This window comes from Hydra vulgaris, chromosome 08 (assembly GCF_038396675.1).
Source record: "Hydra vulgaris chromosome 08, alternate assembly HydraT2T_AEP".
Taxonomy (NCBI): Eukaryota; Metazoa; Cnidaria; class Hydrozoa; order Anthoathecata; family Hydridae; genus Hydra; species Hydra vulgaris.
This window is the reverse complement of record NC_088927.1, coordinates 33,277,183-33,294,941: the sequence shown is the minus strand read 5'-3', so window position 1 is coordinate 33,294,941 and position 17,759 is coordinate 33,277,183. Positions and strand designations below refer to the sequence as shown.

Below are 17,759 nucleotides of genomic sequence, written 5' to 3'. Positions count from 1 at the left end.
ATTTTCCTTTTTGTTATCACTTCTTTATCTCCACTATTGATGCAAGCAGTAAAGTCAATCGATAGTTGATCCGTTTCTTTGTTCCAAGGAATCCCAAGTATTTTTGTTGATTTGCCCTCAGCGTTGCTTTCCAATTTGCTCACGTTGCTATGCCATTTGTGCAGCTGGAACCCAGCTTTCATTAAGATTTGCGTTGATTCATTTTTAAACCTGATAAGTTCATCTTCCGTTTCTCCACCTGCTTGTATATCATCGACATAAGTATCTTCTTCCAAAGCAAGCACCGTTTTAGGATAAATGTCCTTGTATTTTGATATATGCTTTTTAATGGTAGCACCAAGAATGTAAGGGCTTGAACTTGAACCAAAAATCACCCTTGTAAATCGTAAATCCGTTAATTCCATATTCTTCAAGTCCTTATACCAAATTAAGCGTTGTGCGTCTCTATCCATTTCGTGTATTCGAATTTGTAGAAACGCCTTCTTCACGTCAGCTAAAACGCAGAGTTTATTCATTCGATTTCGTACGAGTATGTCAAAAATTAATGGTTGCAGCGATGGTCCCACTTCTAGACAGTCGTTTAATGAAGGTGACTGAGCGTCTTTTCTAGCTGAACAATCATAAACAATTCTCATTTTTGTTGACTCGGCATTTTCCTTGACTACTGCTTGATGAGGAACGTAGTGAATAATTTCTCCCGTAGGTTTTTCTGGTGCCATTTCCAATATTCCCTCATTGATCTGTTCCATCATTATTTCATTATACTGTTCTAGTTTTTTAAGTTTTTTCAATCGAGTCGTCACACTTCCCAATCTTTTAAGAGCCAGGTTTCTGTTATTTGGTAGTTTAACAACACCCTTTTTCCACGGCATTCTGGTTTCATAGAAACCTTCTTCGGTTTGATGCAGTTTTTCGCTGAAGTCTTGGTGGAACATTGACTCACTATTTGTGTCCGATAATCCAAGTACTTCTAAACTACACATTTGCTCAAACTCATCACGACCAGTGTTCAATAAGAAACTTCTCTCAATACCTGAACTAAATTGTGTTCGTCTCCCAGAAAGAGTCCATCCCAACATCGTTAATTCGGCTCCGGGATCTTTATCCGGATTTTTTCCGAGAACTACCGGTTCCGTGGTTTTTATTCGCTGATAATCAGCCGCACCGAGTATAATGTGAACAGGTTGAAGTTCGTCACTCCCTTCATCATCGCTAAATTTCAGCCTCCTCAATTTTGCAAAATGCTTCTTAACATCCTTGATCATCGGATTCGGTAAAAAGGTGAGTGTTTCCTTTTCTGCGTTGGCGCATTCGACTTTGATGCTAAATTCTGGTATTGTCGTTGATTCTAGCGTAACCTTATATATTTCCACACGCTTGTCCACAGTTCCATAGAGCTGTTCAATACTTTTATATTCCTTTCGTGTAGGTTTCAACTTTAGTTTTGTTATCAAATTCGTACATATATAGGAACTTCCAGCACCCGTATCCAACATTATCCTTACTTTTTCACCATTTACTTTTGCGATCACTGTTGGGTGAATAGTTGTGCTTGCATTAAGCACCGTTCCCATGTTTTCTTTTTTATTTTCAATGTTACCATCCATTGTTGCGTTCCTATCTTGACAAATGGACGTGTGATGTTTTTTGTTGCACTTTCTGCATCCTCTTGATTTACAATTTACCGCCGAGTGTCCGTAACCAATGCAGTTATAACATAATCTTTTGTTTGTTAAAATCTCCCTGCGTCTTGCAACAGTTAGTACTTTTGTACAATCTTCGCTTTTGTGATTTTGTAACCCACAGTAGACACATCCATGCTTTCCACTAGTTGCCCTGGTTTCTTTGTCATAAAGACTGCCATTGTATTGTTTAAACGTAGTGCTTCGATGTTCATAGGGCCTTGACTGAACGTTCGTGTTCTTTTTATCGCCCTTTGTTTGTTCGTCGCTTGAGTTAAAAGTTGAGTTCAACAGATTCCTTTCAATGTACTTTTGCAACTTTTCGACAAGTTGCTCCAGTCCCCATTCTCCCCATCCATCATCGTTTTGTGTAAGTATTTCACAAACTGGTCCAAGTTTATCCATCAATGAATACACGAATGATTGAGCCGTTTGTAGTTTCTGCATAGTTTTCAATGTTCGTACAGTTCTTGCAAGCTTGTTGTAAAAGTCGTGAACTTCTTTGATTTTGTACGAGCTATGTATAGCCGTCAATCCTTCCAAATCTTTAATCAATGCTTTGTGAACCCAAATATCTTTTCCGTAAGTTTCTTGTAGTATGCGTTTAGCTTCATCGTATCCTTCCAACGAATGAGGTAAACCAAGTATATCCTCCCTGGGCTTTCCTTCGACAAGTTCCAGCAAGTAGTTGAATTTGCTGATGTTCGATATGTTTGAGTTGTCAACTTCTACCGTGAATTGATTCCAAAATCGCAACCAGTCTTTATAATCGCCATTAAATTTTGTAATTGTGTACTTTTGAAGTTTGACAGATTGTTTAGTAGCTTCGTTTTCGTTTCCAAGAGATTTACGCAATGTTTCTTTCATTTTTAGTTTCTTTAAATACGATTCTTCTTCGCTTTGAAGTTTTCTCAATGAGGCTTGTTCTGCTTCTTTTTGAATCGTTAACTGCTGTTCCACTATTTGTTTTTCATACTCAAATTTTCTGACGCATTCGTTTTTATTTATCGAATCCAACTTGTCCACCATTTTGTTTTTGATTTCAATTGCTCTTCTACTTCCATTACTGGTTTCGAAAGCCATTCTTCAACTGAATCGATGCTTTCGCCGTCGTCAAGCATTTTCCTGGTCAGCTCATCCTTTGCCATTTCAAATCTTCCCAATAAATTTGTTATTTTGTCCAGTGCCAAGATTATGCTTGATTTGTCGCCATTAATCGTGTTGCGTTCTATGTTTTTAATGTTTATTCTTATCATGCTGACTTCTCTTTGGTAAATTCGCTCTTGGTCCATTCTTTACTAACTCGTAGGTTTCGTAGGTCCTGGCAGGGTCGCCACCTTTTAGTGTGGGGAATTTTTTAATACTTTCCCTGAGACACTAATGATTTCACTCGTTTATCAATTTTATTTTATTTTCATCTGACTGCGAATAAATTATTTACAAATATCACCCTTTTTATATAAAGTTTAGAACCACAAAATAAATAAACTTAATTACAAGTAATTACGTTGGCGTAATTTTCCCATACCTCTACGAAGACCACATCATTTCAAATACATTAATGTTTATATTAAGAAACAACCGCTAATTGTTGTTAGTATCTTGGAAGACGTAATTCACCGCACCTTTATGATATTTTATAATACATAATTAATAATACTTTTAGGGGTGTAAAAAATGTTAGCTTAAAAATTTTAAGAATTTAAGCGTTCAATAATGTACATTATTTTTATTGTTATTACTTTTTTAATTTTTGTAATTAAAATTGCTAAAGTTTTTATTAGGAAGCATGTTTGAAAGGAAATATGATCTCAATATGTCTTGAGCAACTCACTGATCCCCATCCGCTTCTTCGCCAGTGGTTGGCTCTGTGTTTAGGTTTAATATGGAAGAATTGTGACGCGGCTCGTTGGTGTGGAATAAGAGATAGCGCTCCAGATAAAATCTCAAAACTTTTACCAGATCCGCTTCCAGATGTAAGATCTTATAAACTAAGTTTATAAGCTTGACTGTTTGTAATTAAATATTATGTGTAACTACCTTCTTACATGTAACTATCTATTATTTGTTATTACCTATTATTTGTAATTACCTATTCTGCAGTCGTTATTTATGAATAAATTGAATGAATTATTATTGTTATTTTTGAAAAATTCTGAGTTACATAAAAATTATATAAAAAGTTGAGGTATATAAGAGTTATATAAAAATTATTAGTTTCAAAAAACTTTTTACAATGAGTTTCTCCAAATAATTTTTTTTTTAATTGCGTTTTTCTCAGAGTGTGTAATAAGCATCTTAAGACATTTTAAAAAATGGCTGCAGTATTATTTGTAATTACCTATTATTTGTAATAACTTGATTATTTGCTTGAATGTTAAACTTGTTTGTTGTAACTTATTTATACTTTGTAGTTATTTAACTATGTCTATCTAATTATATAGGTACGCGCAGCAGCTGTGTTTGCACTAGGAACACTAATAGGAAATACTGGTGATCGGTCAGACCATGCAAATATGATAGATCAAAGTGTTGCTACAACTCTTACTACAATGCTGGCAAATGAAGGAAGTCCACTTGTTAGAAAGGTTTTTGTTTTGTTTTGTTTTTTACTTCTAATTGTTATATTTAAGATAAGATTTATTTTGTAAATGCAACAAACTGATGCATCAATAGCAGAACAAGATAACTGAAAAATGTTGCAATTTATTCTTATAAAAATGTTCATTGTTTTCATATAAAACTTTAGGCAAATAATATTTTCTAATTTTTTTAAAATTTTTTTTAAGTTATTCAATAACAAGTTTATTAAATTTAACAACTATTATTATTAAATTTAAATTTATTAACTAATAAACGTTAAATCTTTAATCACAAATTTATTTGAATGCCTACTTTTTTTTTATCTTTAAATTTTTTTATTTTTTTGTTGAATATTTACATAAAACAAAAAAGTTTTTAGTTTTGTATTTTTTAATTTAATTTTTGATTAACTATTTTTTATATTATTTTATATATACTTTATATTATTAATGAAATTTAAATGTTATTTATTGTTTTATATTTTTGTTAAGTTCGGATATACTGGACCTAAAAATTTTTTGAATATATATTTTTAGGGGTCCCCCAAGACCCTTGAACATCAGACAGGTACCTATAATTATTAAAAAAATAGTTTTTCAAAAGTATATCATGTTGGGTCTCAAAAGAAGCAAAATTATTTAAAAATTTTATAAATAATTATTATTTTATAAAAAAAATCATAATCAAAAAACTTGTTAAATTCCCTATTTTTCGTTTATAGTTTAAAAATATCATTTTCTAACCACTAAAATCTAAAATAATAATTTTTTTATGAAATGATGATTATTTTTGAAGTTTTTATATAATTTTGCTTCTTTTGAGACCCAACAAGACATACTTTTGACGAACTTTTTCCTTATTAATATTATGGACCCATTAAATGTTTAAAGGTCTTGGGGGGCCCCTAAAAACATTTTTTTTTTCAAAAAATTTCAGTATTATTTTATCATAAAAAATACATTAAGGGGGTGGCAGCATAAATTTTGATAACCAATAGGTGACCAACAACTTTATGTTATGTAATTATTTATGCAACACAATGATCGCATATTGGTGACCAATGGCTTTATGTCATGTAATTAATTACAATCTTGTTTTGCTGAGAAAATATTAAATTAAAAGCAACAGGATAGCTCATAATAGATATCACATTGCTTTTAAAGAAAACAGAAAAAAATAAAAGTTCATTATAATGGTGGAGCTAGACATTTATGTAAAAAATATAAATCAGTCATTGAATATAAAACAACAAGAATTTAGGTGGATGACTAATGAAAACTACATACTGATTGCAAAGTAGTTAGAAAGAAAGAGAAAAAATATCACTAGGGCAAGAAATTTGTGAATTTTATCTAGATATTTCAGAAAATACTGTACAAGAACATTTTATTCTGACCTATCAATGGCCTGTGTATACTCCTGACCTATTAATGGTCTGTGCAATCTCCTGACCTATCAATGGCCTGTGCATACTCCTGACCTATTAATGGTCTGTGCAATCTCCTGACCTATCAATGGCCTGTGCATACTCCTGACCTATTAATGATCTGTGCAATCTCCTGACCTATCAATGGCCTGTGCAATCTCCTGAACTATTAAGATCCGTTAAAATCGTATCAAAAATTTATGTTAACAAAGTATGTTGTTGTGTTCAAAAATTCAGAAAAATTTAGAAACAAAGTGTTTGGTAACAAATTAACAAGTTCAAATTTTTCACTTTGTTTCATAGATGTACTTAGCTTATTAAAATTAATGATTTAAAGTATATAAGAACAATAATCTTTTTTTCATTGTTTAATCATGCTTAGCAAAATATTTTTCAATAGTAAATTCAATTAATTTGCGTTCTTAAAATATGCTTTAGTTTTGGAGTTAAAATAATAACTTATTTTTAATTACTGCTGTTTTTTATGGTACAATGGTGTGTTAATATATATTTAGCTTACATAGAATAGTTATGTTTTTTACATAAGACTTGTATAAAAAACTAGAAAGCATACTGTTGTGTTTTTATAAATTTTAACACATGTTCCCTTACCATGGAAAACCAAGGAAGTTTACAATAACACCTTATTTCTCAGTTTTTATATGACTTGTGGATATATCAGAAGAACTTCAAAATGTTTGAGTGGTGCAAGGTGGTGGTTATATGTTATCAGTGGTGAGTTGTGGAATATTTATTGTCACATTGCAGTCTTATACATCTCACATTTTGCAATTTAGTGCACTCTTTGGACCTGCCAATCAAGTAAGAACAATAGAAATTCAGTTAGATTGGATTAACAAATAAGATATGAATTTATAGTTAACAAATCAGAATGAACTTATAGTTAATGAAATATCACTTGATGTGGTATTTCATTTATTATAAATGCCAATATTTCTGTAATTCTAAGAGATTTTAAAACCAATATGTTGAAATGTGAAATTTGAACACTGGTTTTGATTTCCTAAATTCAAAAAAGTTAAGAAAATTCTCCAGTTGCTGTATAAAGCTCAGAGTGAATTCCACAATAATCCATTAAAAGTGTGTTGCAAATTGCAACACACTTTTAATGGATTAGACATAAACATAATAGGCATAAACGTTCTATAAAATATAAACTTTATAATTTGAAACACAATTATTTAAAATGAGGTTAAATGCAGCTGAACGAGAATCTTTTCGAAAGCGACTAAAAATGTTTTTTGTAAATAAACTTAATATAAAAAAAAAAATCGTAAATCATTTTGAAAAGGAAGGATTTGCTCAAAGTACAATATATGATAACCTAAAAAGACTTGAAACTGTTCAATCGTTTTCTGATAGAAAGCACCCTGGTCGTCCGACATCCTGGACTAGAGAAAAGAAAGTCGAATTAACGAGACTTGTCAACAATCGAAAAGGGGTCATTCAGAGAAAAATAGGTATTAATTTCTGTGTAAATCAATCGACAATTGGTCGTCAGTTAAAAAAAAAAAAATTAAATATAGAAAACGTGAAAAGACTCCAAAATACACTATAGAACAACAAATAAAGGCAAAGAAAAGAAGCAGGAAACTAGTTAACTAACTCTATAACACAAAATCGCTTCTAGTCATCGATGACAAAAAATACTTTTGTATTGCAGGGGACAACATGCCTGGAAATTCTGGATACTACACAAACAACAAAAAGACATGCCCAGAAAGTGTTCGTTTTATAGGAAAAGAGAAATTTTTGAAAAAATTATAAATGTGGATAGCCATATTTGACCCTGGTATGTCCGAGCCATTGTTTTGCACTTCCAAGGCTGTAGCGATCAATTCATCAATCTATATTAATGACTGTTTAGAAAAACGACTTCTTCCATTTATTCACAAGTATCATGGAGACTTTAACTATTTATTTTGGCCAGATTTAGCAAGTTCTCATTATTCTAAAGATTCTCTAAATTGGATGGACCAATATGTCTATTACGTTGATAAAGAATCCAATCCCCCAAATGTGCCTCAAGCACGACCAATTGAAAATTTTTGGGGACATTTGGCACAGAAGGTTTACGAGGGAGATTGGCAAGCTTCAACAGAGCAAGTTTTGATTGATCGCATTAAACTAAAACTACAAGAAATTGATTTAAACTTTTTACAGTCGCATATGAAAGGCGTCAGAGCGAAATTGAGATCAATTGCAGATGGTGGTGTTTTTTCATATAAAAAATAATATATTTTTATTAAAAGATAAATGCTTTATTTTAAAAAAATATAATAGTAGTTTGTTTTTTTATTTATAAATAAGTTATTGACGTTTTTATTTTGTCCGATAACTTCCGCATCACCCGTTATATATATATATATATATATATATATATATATATATATATATATATATATATATATATATATATATATAGATAGATAGATAGATAGATAGTGTAATAGTTTGTGTAATAGTATAGTATAATTATTCTTATTTAAAATTGTAGTGATGAAAATTTTAGAATCCTTTTTTTTTTTTAGGAATTAGTTGTTGCTCTTTACAGCCACATTATGCAGTTTGAAAATGCATTTATTGGTGTTGCTGTCCAGTTTATGGATGATAGTAGCTTACATGACTCCTCTGGACCAGGTCCACGTGATCCAGAAACAAAAAAGGGGTGGATATTAGTTCCTCAAAGTAGTGATGCCAATATTGGTGTTAATGAACCAAGTTATTCAAAGAAAAGTTCCGGTCAAACCTTACTTCATTCGAGTATTTTATTAAGTTTGTTTTTTAAAAAGTTCTCTTACCAAAAAATATTTTAAAATAAGCTTTGATTTGTATAAACAATTTCATCCTTAACATGTTAAAAATTGTCTAATGTTTAACATAACATAACATTATTTATATCACATGTCATTCCATGTGAAATAAAACTTATGTTATTGCATGTGAGATAAAACATATGTTGTTCCATATAATTTAAAACTCTTTTGAAAATTTAAACCAACCAAGTTTGGTCAGTTATACTTTTTTACATATATATTATTGTTATTTTTTTTAATAAATGAAAAATAAAAACTTTAATTAGTTTTTTTTTATTTTTTTTCAACATCTTTCAACAAGGCTGCAAGCAACCACTATTAGAGTTGGAAAACTGGTAGAGAAAAGATGAAGGTTGTAGAACAAGATAATGATTGACAGACAACTTAAAGATTGCAAATTATATGAATCAGGACTTTAAAAAAATTTTTTTACTTTAAAAAAAAAAGAAAATATAAAGAGTTTTTTATATCATAAAGAAATTTGGGATCTTGGAAATTTGGGAGTTTTCATAAAAATTTTGGGACTCAAGAGCTTTAGTGATTTGGAATTCCCCTAACAATATTTTGTCAGACTTTTGTTTACAAAAAAATATTGAAAAACTAAAAAATAAAGTTTTCAATGTTTCTAATAAACTTCAGACAAAGTGTTTTCTTAAGTTTTCAAGTATTTCCCAAATTTTTTGACTATTTTTAATTTATTTAAAGTTAAAAACTATAAATTATTTAATATTAAAATAACTAGGGAATAACAAAAAATTGTCAATTTATGTTTAGTAGGAGTTGCTCAGTATGTTAGATGGTTAGAGGTTTTGAAAAAATAAAAATAAATTCTCAATGGTTGTCTCTAATTGCTTTACAAATTGAAAATTAAAATGTTAAAAAATAAGTATAAAAAAAAAAATATTAAAGAAGGTAGACTTCAAAAGAAAATAAAGTTGTATGTTGTCTAGAATACAAAAGTGGCATTTATTTAGTTTATTTATTTATTATTTATAATTTATTTATTTAGTTAATATTAAAATGCAATGTAAAACTTGTATTCCACAACAAAATTATTTTTAATTGGTTTTGTAGAAAATCTTAAAAAAAAGAAGTTGTTTAAAGCAAAGTGGTTTTAAAGTTAAAAGAATGTAAATTCTGATGATTTTTTTTTTTCGACTTTTTAGAGAGGGCAATACACAGTATATATTAGGATGAATTTAAATTTTAAATAAAAATAAAAGTATAAACATTTATCAACATTTATCATATCAAAAAGATACAAAGGCACAAAATATGGAAAAGTTTTGAAAGGGTTTAGGATCTTTTATTGGTAAGCCAAATAGAATGTACATATAGCTTAATTTCCAATAGCTGGAGGTATTAGTTAAAATGAAGTGCATTAATGGTTAAAAAATAGGTTGAAAATCAAATTTAATGTTTTCTTTTTTTTAATTTAGTATACAAAATTATAAATAGAATTGTTTCAGAGTGACCAAGCATAGGATTTAAAAAATATTGATCAACATTTTGCTGCCTTAGTTACATGAAATTGTTTATAGAATTCATTTTTCATGAATTTTAACTCATAAAGTGGAAGTTTAACTTTTCAATATATATATTGTGATATAAACAAAAAAATTTCCACTTTTAGAGTTATTAAGGAAATCGGTTTATAAAATGATTAAAGATTATTTTTTTCTTTGAACATACTATGTTTAAATTTGTGTGTTGTTAAAGGGAGTCTGCATAGATAAAATCTGCTAATTAAATTGATTGATGAAATGTTTTGATTTTTTTAGGTCGGTCATCAATCAGTCTCAGCAGTATGTATGGTAGTGTTAGTCCAACGGATGATAGTCATTGGTTTCGAACACAAATTTTTACTTCTTCACTTCATGAAACTGTGTATACCAGAGTCTGGAAAGTAAGTCATTGAAGGTCACGGCAGCTACGAGTACTTAGTGTAGTTAAGGCAATGTATAAGTTATTTGAATTCTTTCATTTGGAATTAGCATGATTTTGTCAGCGTATTATGTCCAAACAAGAGCTTTAGATGCTATAATTTTTATTGCATCAAGTTTTTGTAATGTTTAAAGAAACTTTTCTTTTTTATATAATTTTTAAAACCTTTTTATTACCTCAAATTGCGAATTTAAAAAACATCATTTTTGAGTCTTAAGATCAATTCCGCTCAACAGCGTTAACTTAATTTAATTAAAAACTTTTGAAAAAGTGCCTTAACCTACTATAGATCCTAGTTCAAATTGGTTCTAGCACTTATTAATTTAATATAATTGTCAAAACACAACATTTCTATCAGTTTTCACAAAAAATATTGGAATTCTGACCAAGAAAGCGCTTACAATTAAGAAAAAATTCCTAATAAGCGATCCAAACAGATCTTATTATTAAACAGATCAAAATATTAAACATTAGATGTTCATTTCACTTAAAAAGCATATTTATTTAAAATCTTATTCAAATTCGAACAATTGATTGTGGTTTTAAGGTTTTCTTTTTAAAAAAATTAATCTTCAGTCTGGTTTTTTCGCTACAAACATTTTTACTTTATGTTATGGCAAAATTTATCATTTTAATTTTTTTTTGTCTTTTCATGATTCATAGACTTGATCATTTAATGGAAGTATGTTGCAGTCAGCAAAATATTTTACAGAGGCTATAAATATTTATAATATATATATATATAACTATTATAAAATGCCTTAACTACACTATGTAGAATGCAGTTTTTAATCTTTTTTAATAAAAAAGTTTTATGTAAATAATGAAATCCATTCAGAACAGTTTAAATTATATAAATGTTGTAATGTGTAAGTTAATAAAAAAGTAAATAAAGCAATTAAAGATTGCCTTGTTAATAAGCAAATAAAAACAGTGTGCACTGCACACTGGTTTATTTACTTATTAACAAGGCTGCACAAAGTTTTACTTCATTTCATTAAAAAAATTGTTGGTAAGTCATTTTTCTAAAGCTATGTTGAATAATGTTTCATTTCATTTGAAAAAGGTTTTTATTTAAAAATAATTTATTTTTTGTTATAATTAAATTTATATAAATTGTTCTTATCAAAAGTGTGTGTAATATTTTTAAAATGTAAAGAAAAGAAAATAATCTTTAATCGCTTTATTTACTTTTTTATTAACAACATTTACAAACTAGGAATATAATTTATTTAAATTAATATTTACTATTTTGTTTATTCCTAAAATTACATTATTTTTTGATTAGGCAATGCTTAATCTTTCCATGGACCCACATACTGAAACAGCTGATATGGCTAGAAAAGTTATAAACACTATAGCAGTCAAGGTATGAAATTTTTTTATTGTGATGTTCTTCTATTGCTTATGGCAGCTAATGTTTTCATTATCTCTATCTTCAATCTAATTTCGTTATCCCTATCTTCAAAAATTCTGGAGAGCGATCTGATTCGTCTAACTACCGTCCCATTAGTCTTCTTCCTATCATAAGCAAGGTTTTTGAATCTTTAATTAACAAACACTTAATCTCTCATCTTGAATCTAATAACTTTCTGATAATCAACACGGATTTCGATTTTCTCGTTCTACAGCTGATTTGCTAACAGTAATAACCAATAGGTTTTATCGTGCATTAGATAATGGTGGAGTGGTTAAGGCTATTGGTCTTGACATTTCAAAAGCTTTTGATAAAGTTTGGCATGCTGGTCTTCTCCATAAGCTTTCTTCTTATGGTGTATCTGGCAACATCTTGAAGATTATTGAATCCTTCCTTTCCAATGATTGCATAAAAGTTGTCCTCGATGGACAGCACTCTTCTTCTTATTCTGTAACTTCAGGGGTTCCTCAAGGTTCTATCCTTGGCCCTATACTCTTTTTAATTTACATCAACGATCTTCCAGATATTCTCACATCTAAGGTGGCATTGTTTGCTGATGGTACTACCATTTATTCTTGTCGTGATAGGAAACCAACACTCTCTGATTGCTTGGAGGGAGCATTTGAGCTTAAAAAGGATCTCACTTCTGCTACAGCATAAGGGGTCACTGTGGCTGGTGAACTTCAATACAGATAATCAAAACTCAATTTTTTCAGCTAATCGTTATCGCAATAATTTAGATCTTGCTATATTTATGAATGGTGATGTACTCGATGAGTCATCTACTCTTCATCTTCTAGGATTAACTCTTACTTCCAATCTCTCTTGGAAACCATATATCAAATCAGTTGCAAAATTAGCATCTGCTAAGGTTGCATCTCTTTATTGAGCTCGTCACTTTCTTACTTCGGATTCTATTCTCTATCTCTATAAATCTCAAATCCCGCCTTGTATGGAATACTGTTGCCATATCTGGGGCGGGTCTTCTAACGATTCCCTTTCTCTTTTAGACAAGGTGCAAAAATGGATTGTAAACATAGTTGGACCTGCTCTTGTAGCCAACCTCCAACCATTATCACATCATCGTAATGTTGCTTCTCTTTCTCTTTTCTACAAATACTATAATAGGCACTGCTCTAAAGAGCTAGCGTCTCTTGTGCCATCTACTAAAATTCATTCTTGTGTTACTTGTTATTCAATTAAGTCTCATCCTTTTTCTGTGACCGTTCCTAAGTGCTCTAAAAACTCTTATTTGTCTAGTTTTTTTCCTCGAACATCAGCTCTTTGGAATGTGCTTGCTTCATCTTGTTTTCCTGATTCATATAATTTGCAATCCTTTAAGTTGTCCGTCAATCGTTATCTTGCTCTACAATCTTCATCTTTTCTCGTTCAGTATTTTCCAACTTTAATTAGTGGCTGCTTGCAGCCTTGTTGGAAGCGAAGATGTTTAAAAAAAAAAACCTGGAAAGAAAAAATGTACTTGAATAATGGACATGTTATAAACTTTACCTGAATATTACTTGGATAGTTTTTAACATTATTTCTACTCAGTATTTTAGCAATTATTAAGCTTTTTAACAGATCTTATACCCATAAATATTCTTTTTTTTTAATTTCGTTTTTCAGAACCATCCAAGTTTTGTTCAAGATACATTTGTTCATCAAGATAGATTCATTCATTTATCTCTGCTTTAAATTCTTTATAAACTTCCTCAAATATTATATTATTTCAAAAGATATTTTATCCAGTTTTGCAATTTAAAAAAATAAAATTTTATAGATTGAATGTTTTGGGGATTATAATTGTTATCATTCCTGGTATAGGACACTCTGAAATTTTTTACAATTTTACTAACCTTTTTCGAAAATAGTACCAACTTCAGAAACTAGTTTCTATGCACTAATGATTCATTATATTCCTCTCCTGTTTTCACTTCTCAATCATCTTCTGCATGTTACACTATCAATAAATTGTTCATTTTTTGTGGTTTATAAACTGTACCACATGCTAAAAGATTAATTGCGTGTGCCATAGGGACAACTTATTGTCTTTGCAATAGAGACACCTTATTGCATGTGCAATAAAGACACCCTATTGCATGTGCAATAGAAACACCCTATTGCATGTGCAATTGTTCTTTAATGTCCAATGATTTTATATATATCAACACAAAGGTTTTCTGCAATCAATTTTAACAATATGTAATTTTATTTTTTGTTAAAATTAAAATATCCCACATTTACTTAACAAAGATACAAAAATGTATCAAAAAATTTCTGAATGATAATCTGTATTTCTTTTAAAGTTTTTTCACATATATATTTTCATATTGTCTGTTTAGTATCCACCTACATAATCTTGAATAAGATTTATGTTTTTTTCTGCATTTGTTGATGCAAGATAATTTTTGAACAAACATTTTAATGCATTCAACAACTTTAGGGTTTTCTTTTTTCTCCATCTTTTTTTTTTTTCAGAGAATTTTTTCAGCATACTTTATAGTCTATTTTTCAAGTTGTTGTTTGGTTGTGTTTTGTTGTTTGGTTGTGTTTTGTTGTTTGGTTGTGTTTTGTTGTTTGGTTGTGTTTTGTTGTTTGGTTGTGTTTTGTTGTTTGGTTGTGTTTTGTTGTTTGGTTGTGTTTTGTTGTTTGGTTGTGTTTTGTTGTTTGGTTGTGTTAGATTACTCGTTTTGTAGGCAATTTTTGAACTACGCTTCTGAGTTTTACCCCCATCATGTCTCTGTTAGTACCTTGCCTAATTTATTTCTACATGTGAGGGTCTGGTTCTGCTGGGGACGTGTGTTTTGAAGTTGAAGGGTTGAAAAAGGATTGTTATGTAACAATAGTTGATAAGAACTAAATAGTAAGTAGCCTCCTTAATTATAGTAGTCTTGGTGGTTTTGGGGAATAATGAAAAAAAAAGTTACAGGTTGATGGAAAAAAAATCCACAAATTCCATGTTGGTGGAAACAAAATCTTAAAACTTCTCCAATATAAAAAACAAAAAAGTTTGCACAGTTTCATCACGTCTGAAAAAAGTTTACATAAGCCCTTTCTCTAAACTCAAAATATTCATTGGCAATTAGATATAGAGGTGATCCAGTGCGGAGCTTAAGTTAAACTTAACTAGATCTATCATCTTGTCTATTATATCTTTGACTGGACATTAGGTTTTTTAAGGTTTGACATATAGCTCTTTCCTTGGTCTTTTTTCTTCTCTCTACTTTAAAGTTAAAGCTTCTATGAAGTGGGAAATGTGCACCTTGATTTGAGACAATGGAGATTTGTGTACTTATTATGGAGCTTTAATATTTTATCTTTCAAACTGGATCTTGGAAAATGTTAAAGACTCTAAAGTTTGCTTTCTTCTAAACACTTATTACAAGAAGCAGCACGTCTCTGTTCAGTATTCTTGCAGATCATTTTTTTTTTTACATCAGATCTCTGCTCTGTGAATGACTAGCAGCTGATTGCAACCATATTGATCTAAAACTAAAATAGACAAGTTATTTTATTTTTTTATTATTTTTGTCCTTATATATTTTCTTTTTGCTTCACTGTGTCTCATTTTTACAACAATATATTTAAAATATATGATAATAACAATAACATATTGTTATTATCATATATTTTAATAATATTTTTGTGTTGCATTTATAAACAAAATTGAAATTTATTTGTTCTACCTTTGAAATCTTAGAAATTGGATGTATTTTTAAATATTTCTAATGGTTAGCATTTTGTTTATTGGAAACAGTAGCCTTCTCGGATTAGTTGATACAGTGCACTTTCTCTTCTCATCCTTCCTCATTTTTTGGAACCATTTCAGCTAATTTTTTTATTATGAGTTAATACTCTAATACAAATCAACATGTACATTAGCATAGCTCAAAATAATGGTCAGGCATCGGCACCCTTTCAATCATTCTTGAGACTATTATGAGCACAGCATTAAAGTGATCTCTTTAAAAAAATTAAATTTGACACAAATTAAATTATATAATATCTTTTTAAAAATTTCTGGTAATATATGTATGTTGCAGACAAATATATCATTCTTTCAAGATATTACATAGTTGTATGACAAAATTAGTTAATGTAGCATTAAAAAAAACAGAATTGAGTTATTACAATAAGCTGTTAAAACAAACAGACAAGTAGTAGTTTAAACAAAACTATAAACAATAAACACAGAAGTTGTTCAATTGGTCACTGCACCTTTTTGCGTTTAAGTTGGTCGATTTTCACTTTAATTTGGCATTTTTTCATTTTAATTTGGCAATTTTCACTTTACAAATTATAGTGAAAATTGCAAATTAAAATGAAAAAATGTCAAATTAAAGTGAAAATTGGCCAACTTAAATGCAAAAAGGTGTAATATTGTGCCTCTTTGTAAGTCAGAGTTCACTGAACAGTTTGTACCTGACCATCAAGTAATAACAACCTAGCCAAAACACATGGTTTTGCAAGTTTTTCAAGTGGAAAGAACAAAAGTGATTTAAAAATACGAGGCAATTGTGAGGCATGCATCTAAGCATCTAAAGTGATTTAAAAAATTTAATAAAAACATTCAAGATATGTTACATTTAAATTTCTAAATTTTAATTTTAAATTTTTACATTAACTTAAAATTTGTTTTTAAGTGTCTTTCAATTTTGAGAAATTTTTTTTTAACTTTTAGCAAATTTTATAATATACAATATTTCAACTTTTTTGAATTCAATAATTTAACTTATTGTAGCTTAATTGTTTAATGGTCAAGTCAAAATTGAATTGTTTGTTTTGAATTTTATTTGTATGCTTTTTCTGAGGAAGTTTTTTTATTAGACTACAAGTTTTTAACTATATTTAATTATATATTTTCAACTACAGTTAATTTTAAATTAAAATTTATTTTTTTTAAAATAAAATTTATTTATTTAAATATTTTACCTTAAAGATAAGTTAATTTTTAAAAATAGCAAAGACATGTTTTCTTCTTTTTAACTGCTTTTTTTTCTTCCAATATGTCATAATTAAGTAAAAAAATAAAAAATAAAAAAAATAAAAAATAATTTTGTTATAAAGAAGACTATAGAAAAATATTATTATTCTATTAGAAATTGCTATTCTGTAAAATATTCTTTTGGAAGTTGCTATTAATTTTTTATATCGGTCTGTTAAAAAAAGTTTTTTATTTTTTCTTATGAAATCTTTTAACATTACCTTAAAAATTAATTTATAATAATTCTCTTTAAAAGCTTTGTTGTGTAATAGTTATTTACAGAATAAAAAGTTTGTTGATAAAATTTTTTTTATTTGTGTTTTTTTAAATATTCTCAGAAACAATTTTTTTTACAGTTGCTTTATTTAAAAATTTTTAAAGGCTGCTGTCAACATAAAGCCACACAATGGTTCTACTTCAGTTTCAACAAATGTTTCACTCGCTTCTTCACCCAACACATCAGATGAAGGAGCTTCTATACATCCGAGGTTATTGTGTATTTCCATTTATTATTATTATTTCTTAATACTTTACAGGATATACTTTTTAGAATTTTGTAAATAGTAAATAGGACAACTATTATATCGTTTCACTATTTAACACATGACGGCAAAACCTTTAGCTTTAACATAAACGTAAGCATGGTTATTTGTCTAATTAAATAGTTTTAGGAAGCATCTTGCAGTTTGATGTATTAAGTCAATGAATCAGTTAGAGTTTTATCATTAATAACAAGTTTTAAAAAAATATTTAACAGATCAATAATTATTTCACCATTAATATAGAAAAAAAAAACTAGATTTATTAGACAAAAGCAAACCAGCTGGAGTTGATGTTATTTCTTTCTATATTCTAAAAAGCACAACTTTCCAACAATCGAAAAAAA

General features: G+C 28.9%; 1 protein-coding gene across 1 annotated transcript in view; it reads left to right on the top strand.

The window, feature by feature from the left end:
• Positions 1-17,759, top strand: part of LOC100213041 (regulatory-associated protein of mTOR) — an 86,788-nt gene that overhangs the window by 50,198 nt on the left and 18,831 nt on the right. The window contains exons 17-22 of the mRNA XM_065803476.1: positions 3,467-3,658; positions 4,127-4,270; positions 8,244-8,475; positions 10,310-10,434; positions 11,761-11,841; positions 17,255-17,361. Of these exons, the coding sequence (XP_065659548.1) occupies positions 3,467-3,658; positions 4,127-4,270; positions 8,244-8,475; positions 10,310-10,434; positions 11,761-11,841; positions 17,255-17,361 (881 nt within the window). The remainder of the gene's footprint in view (positions 1-3,466; positions 3,659-4,126; positions 4,271-8,243; positions 8,476-10,309; positions 10,435-11,760; positions 11,842-17,254; positions 17,362-17,759) is intronic.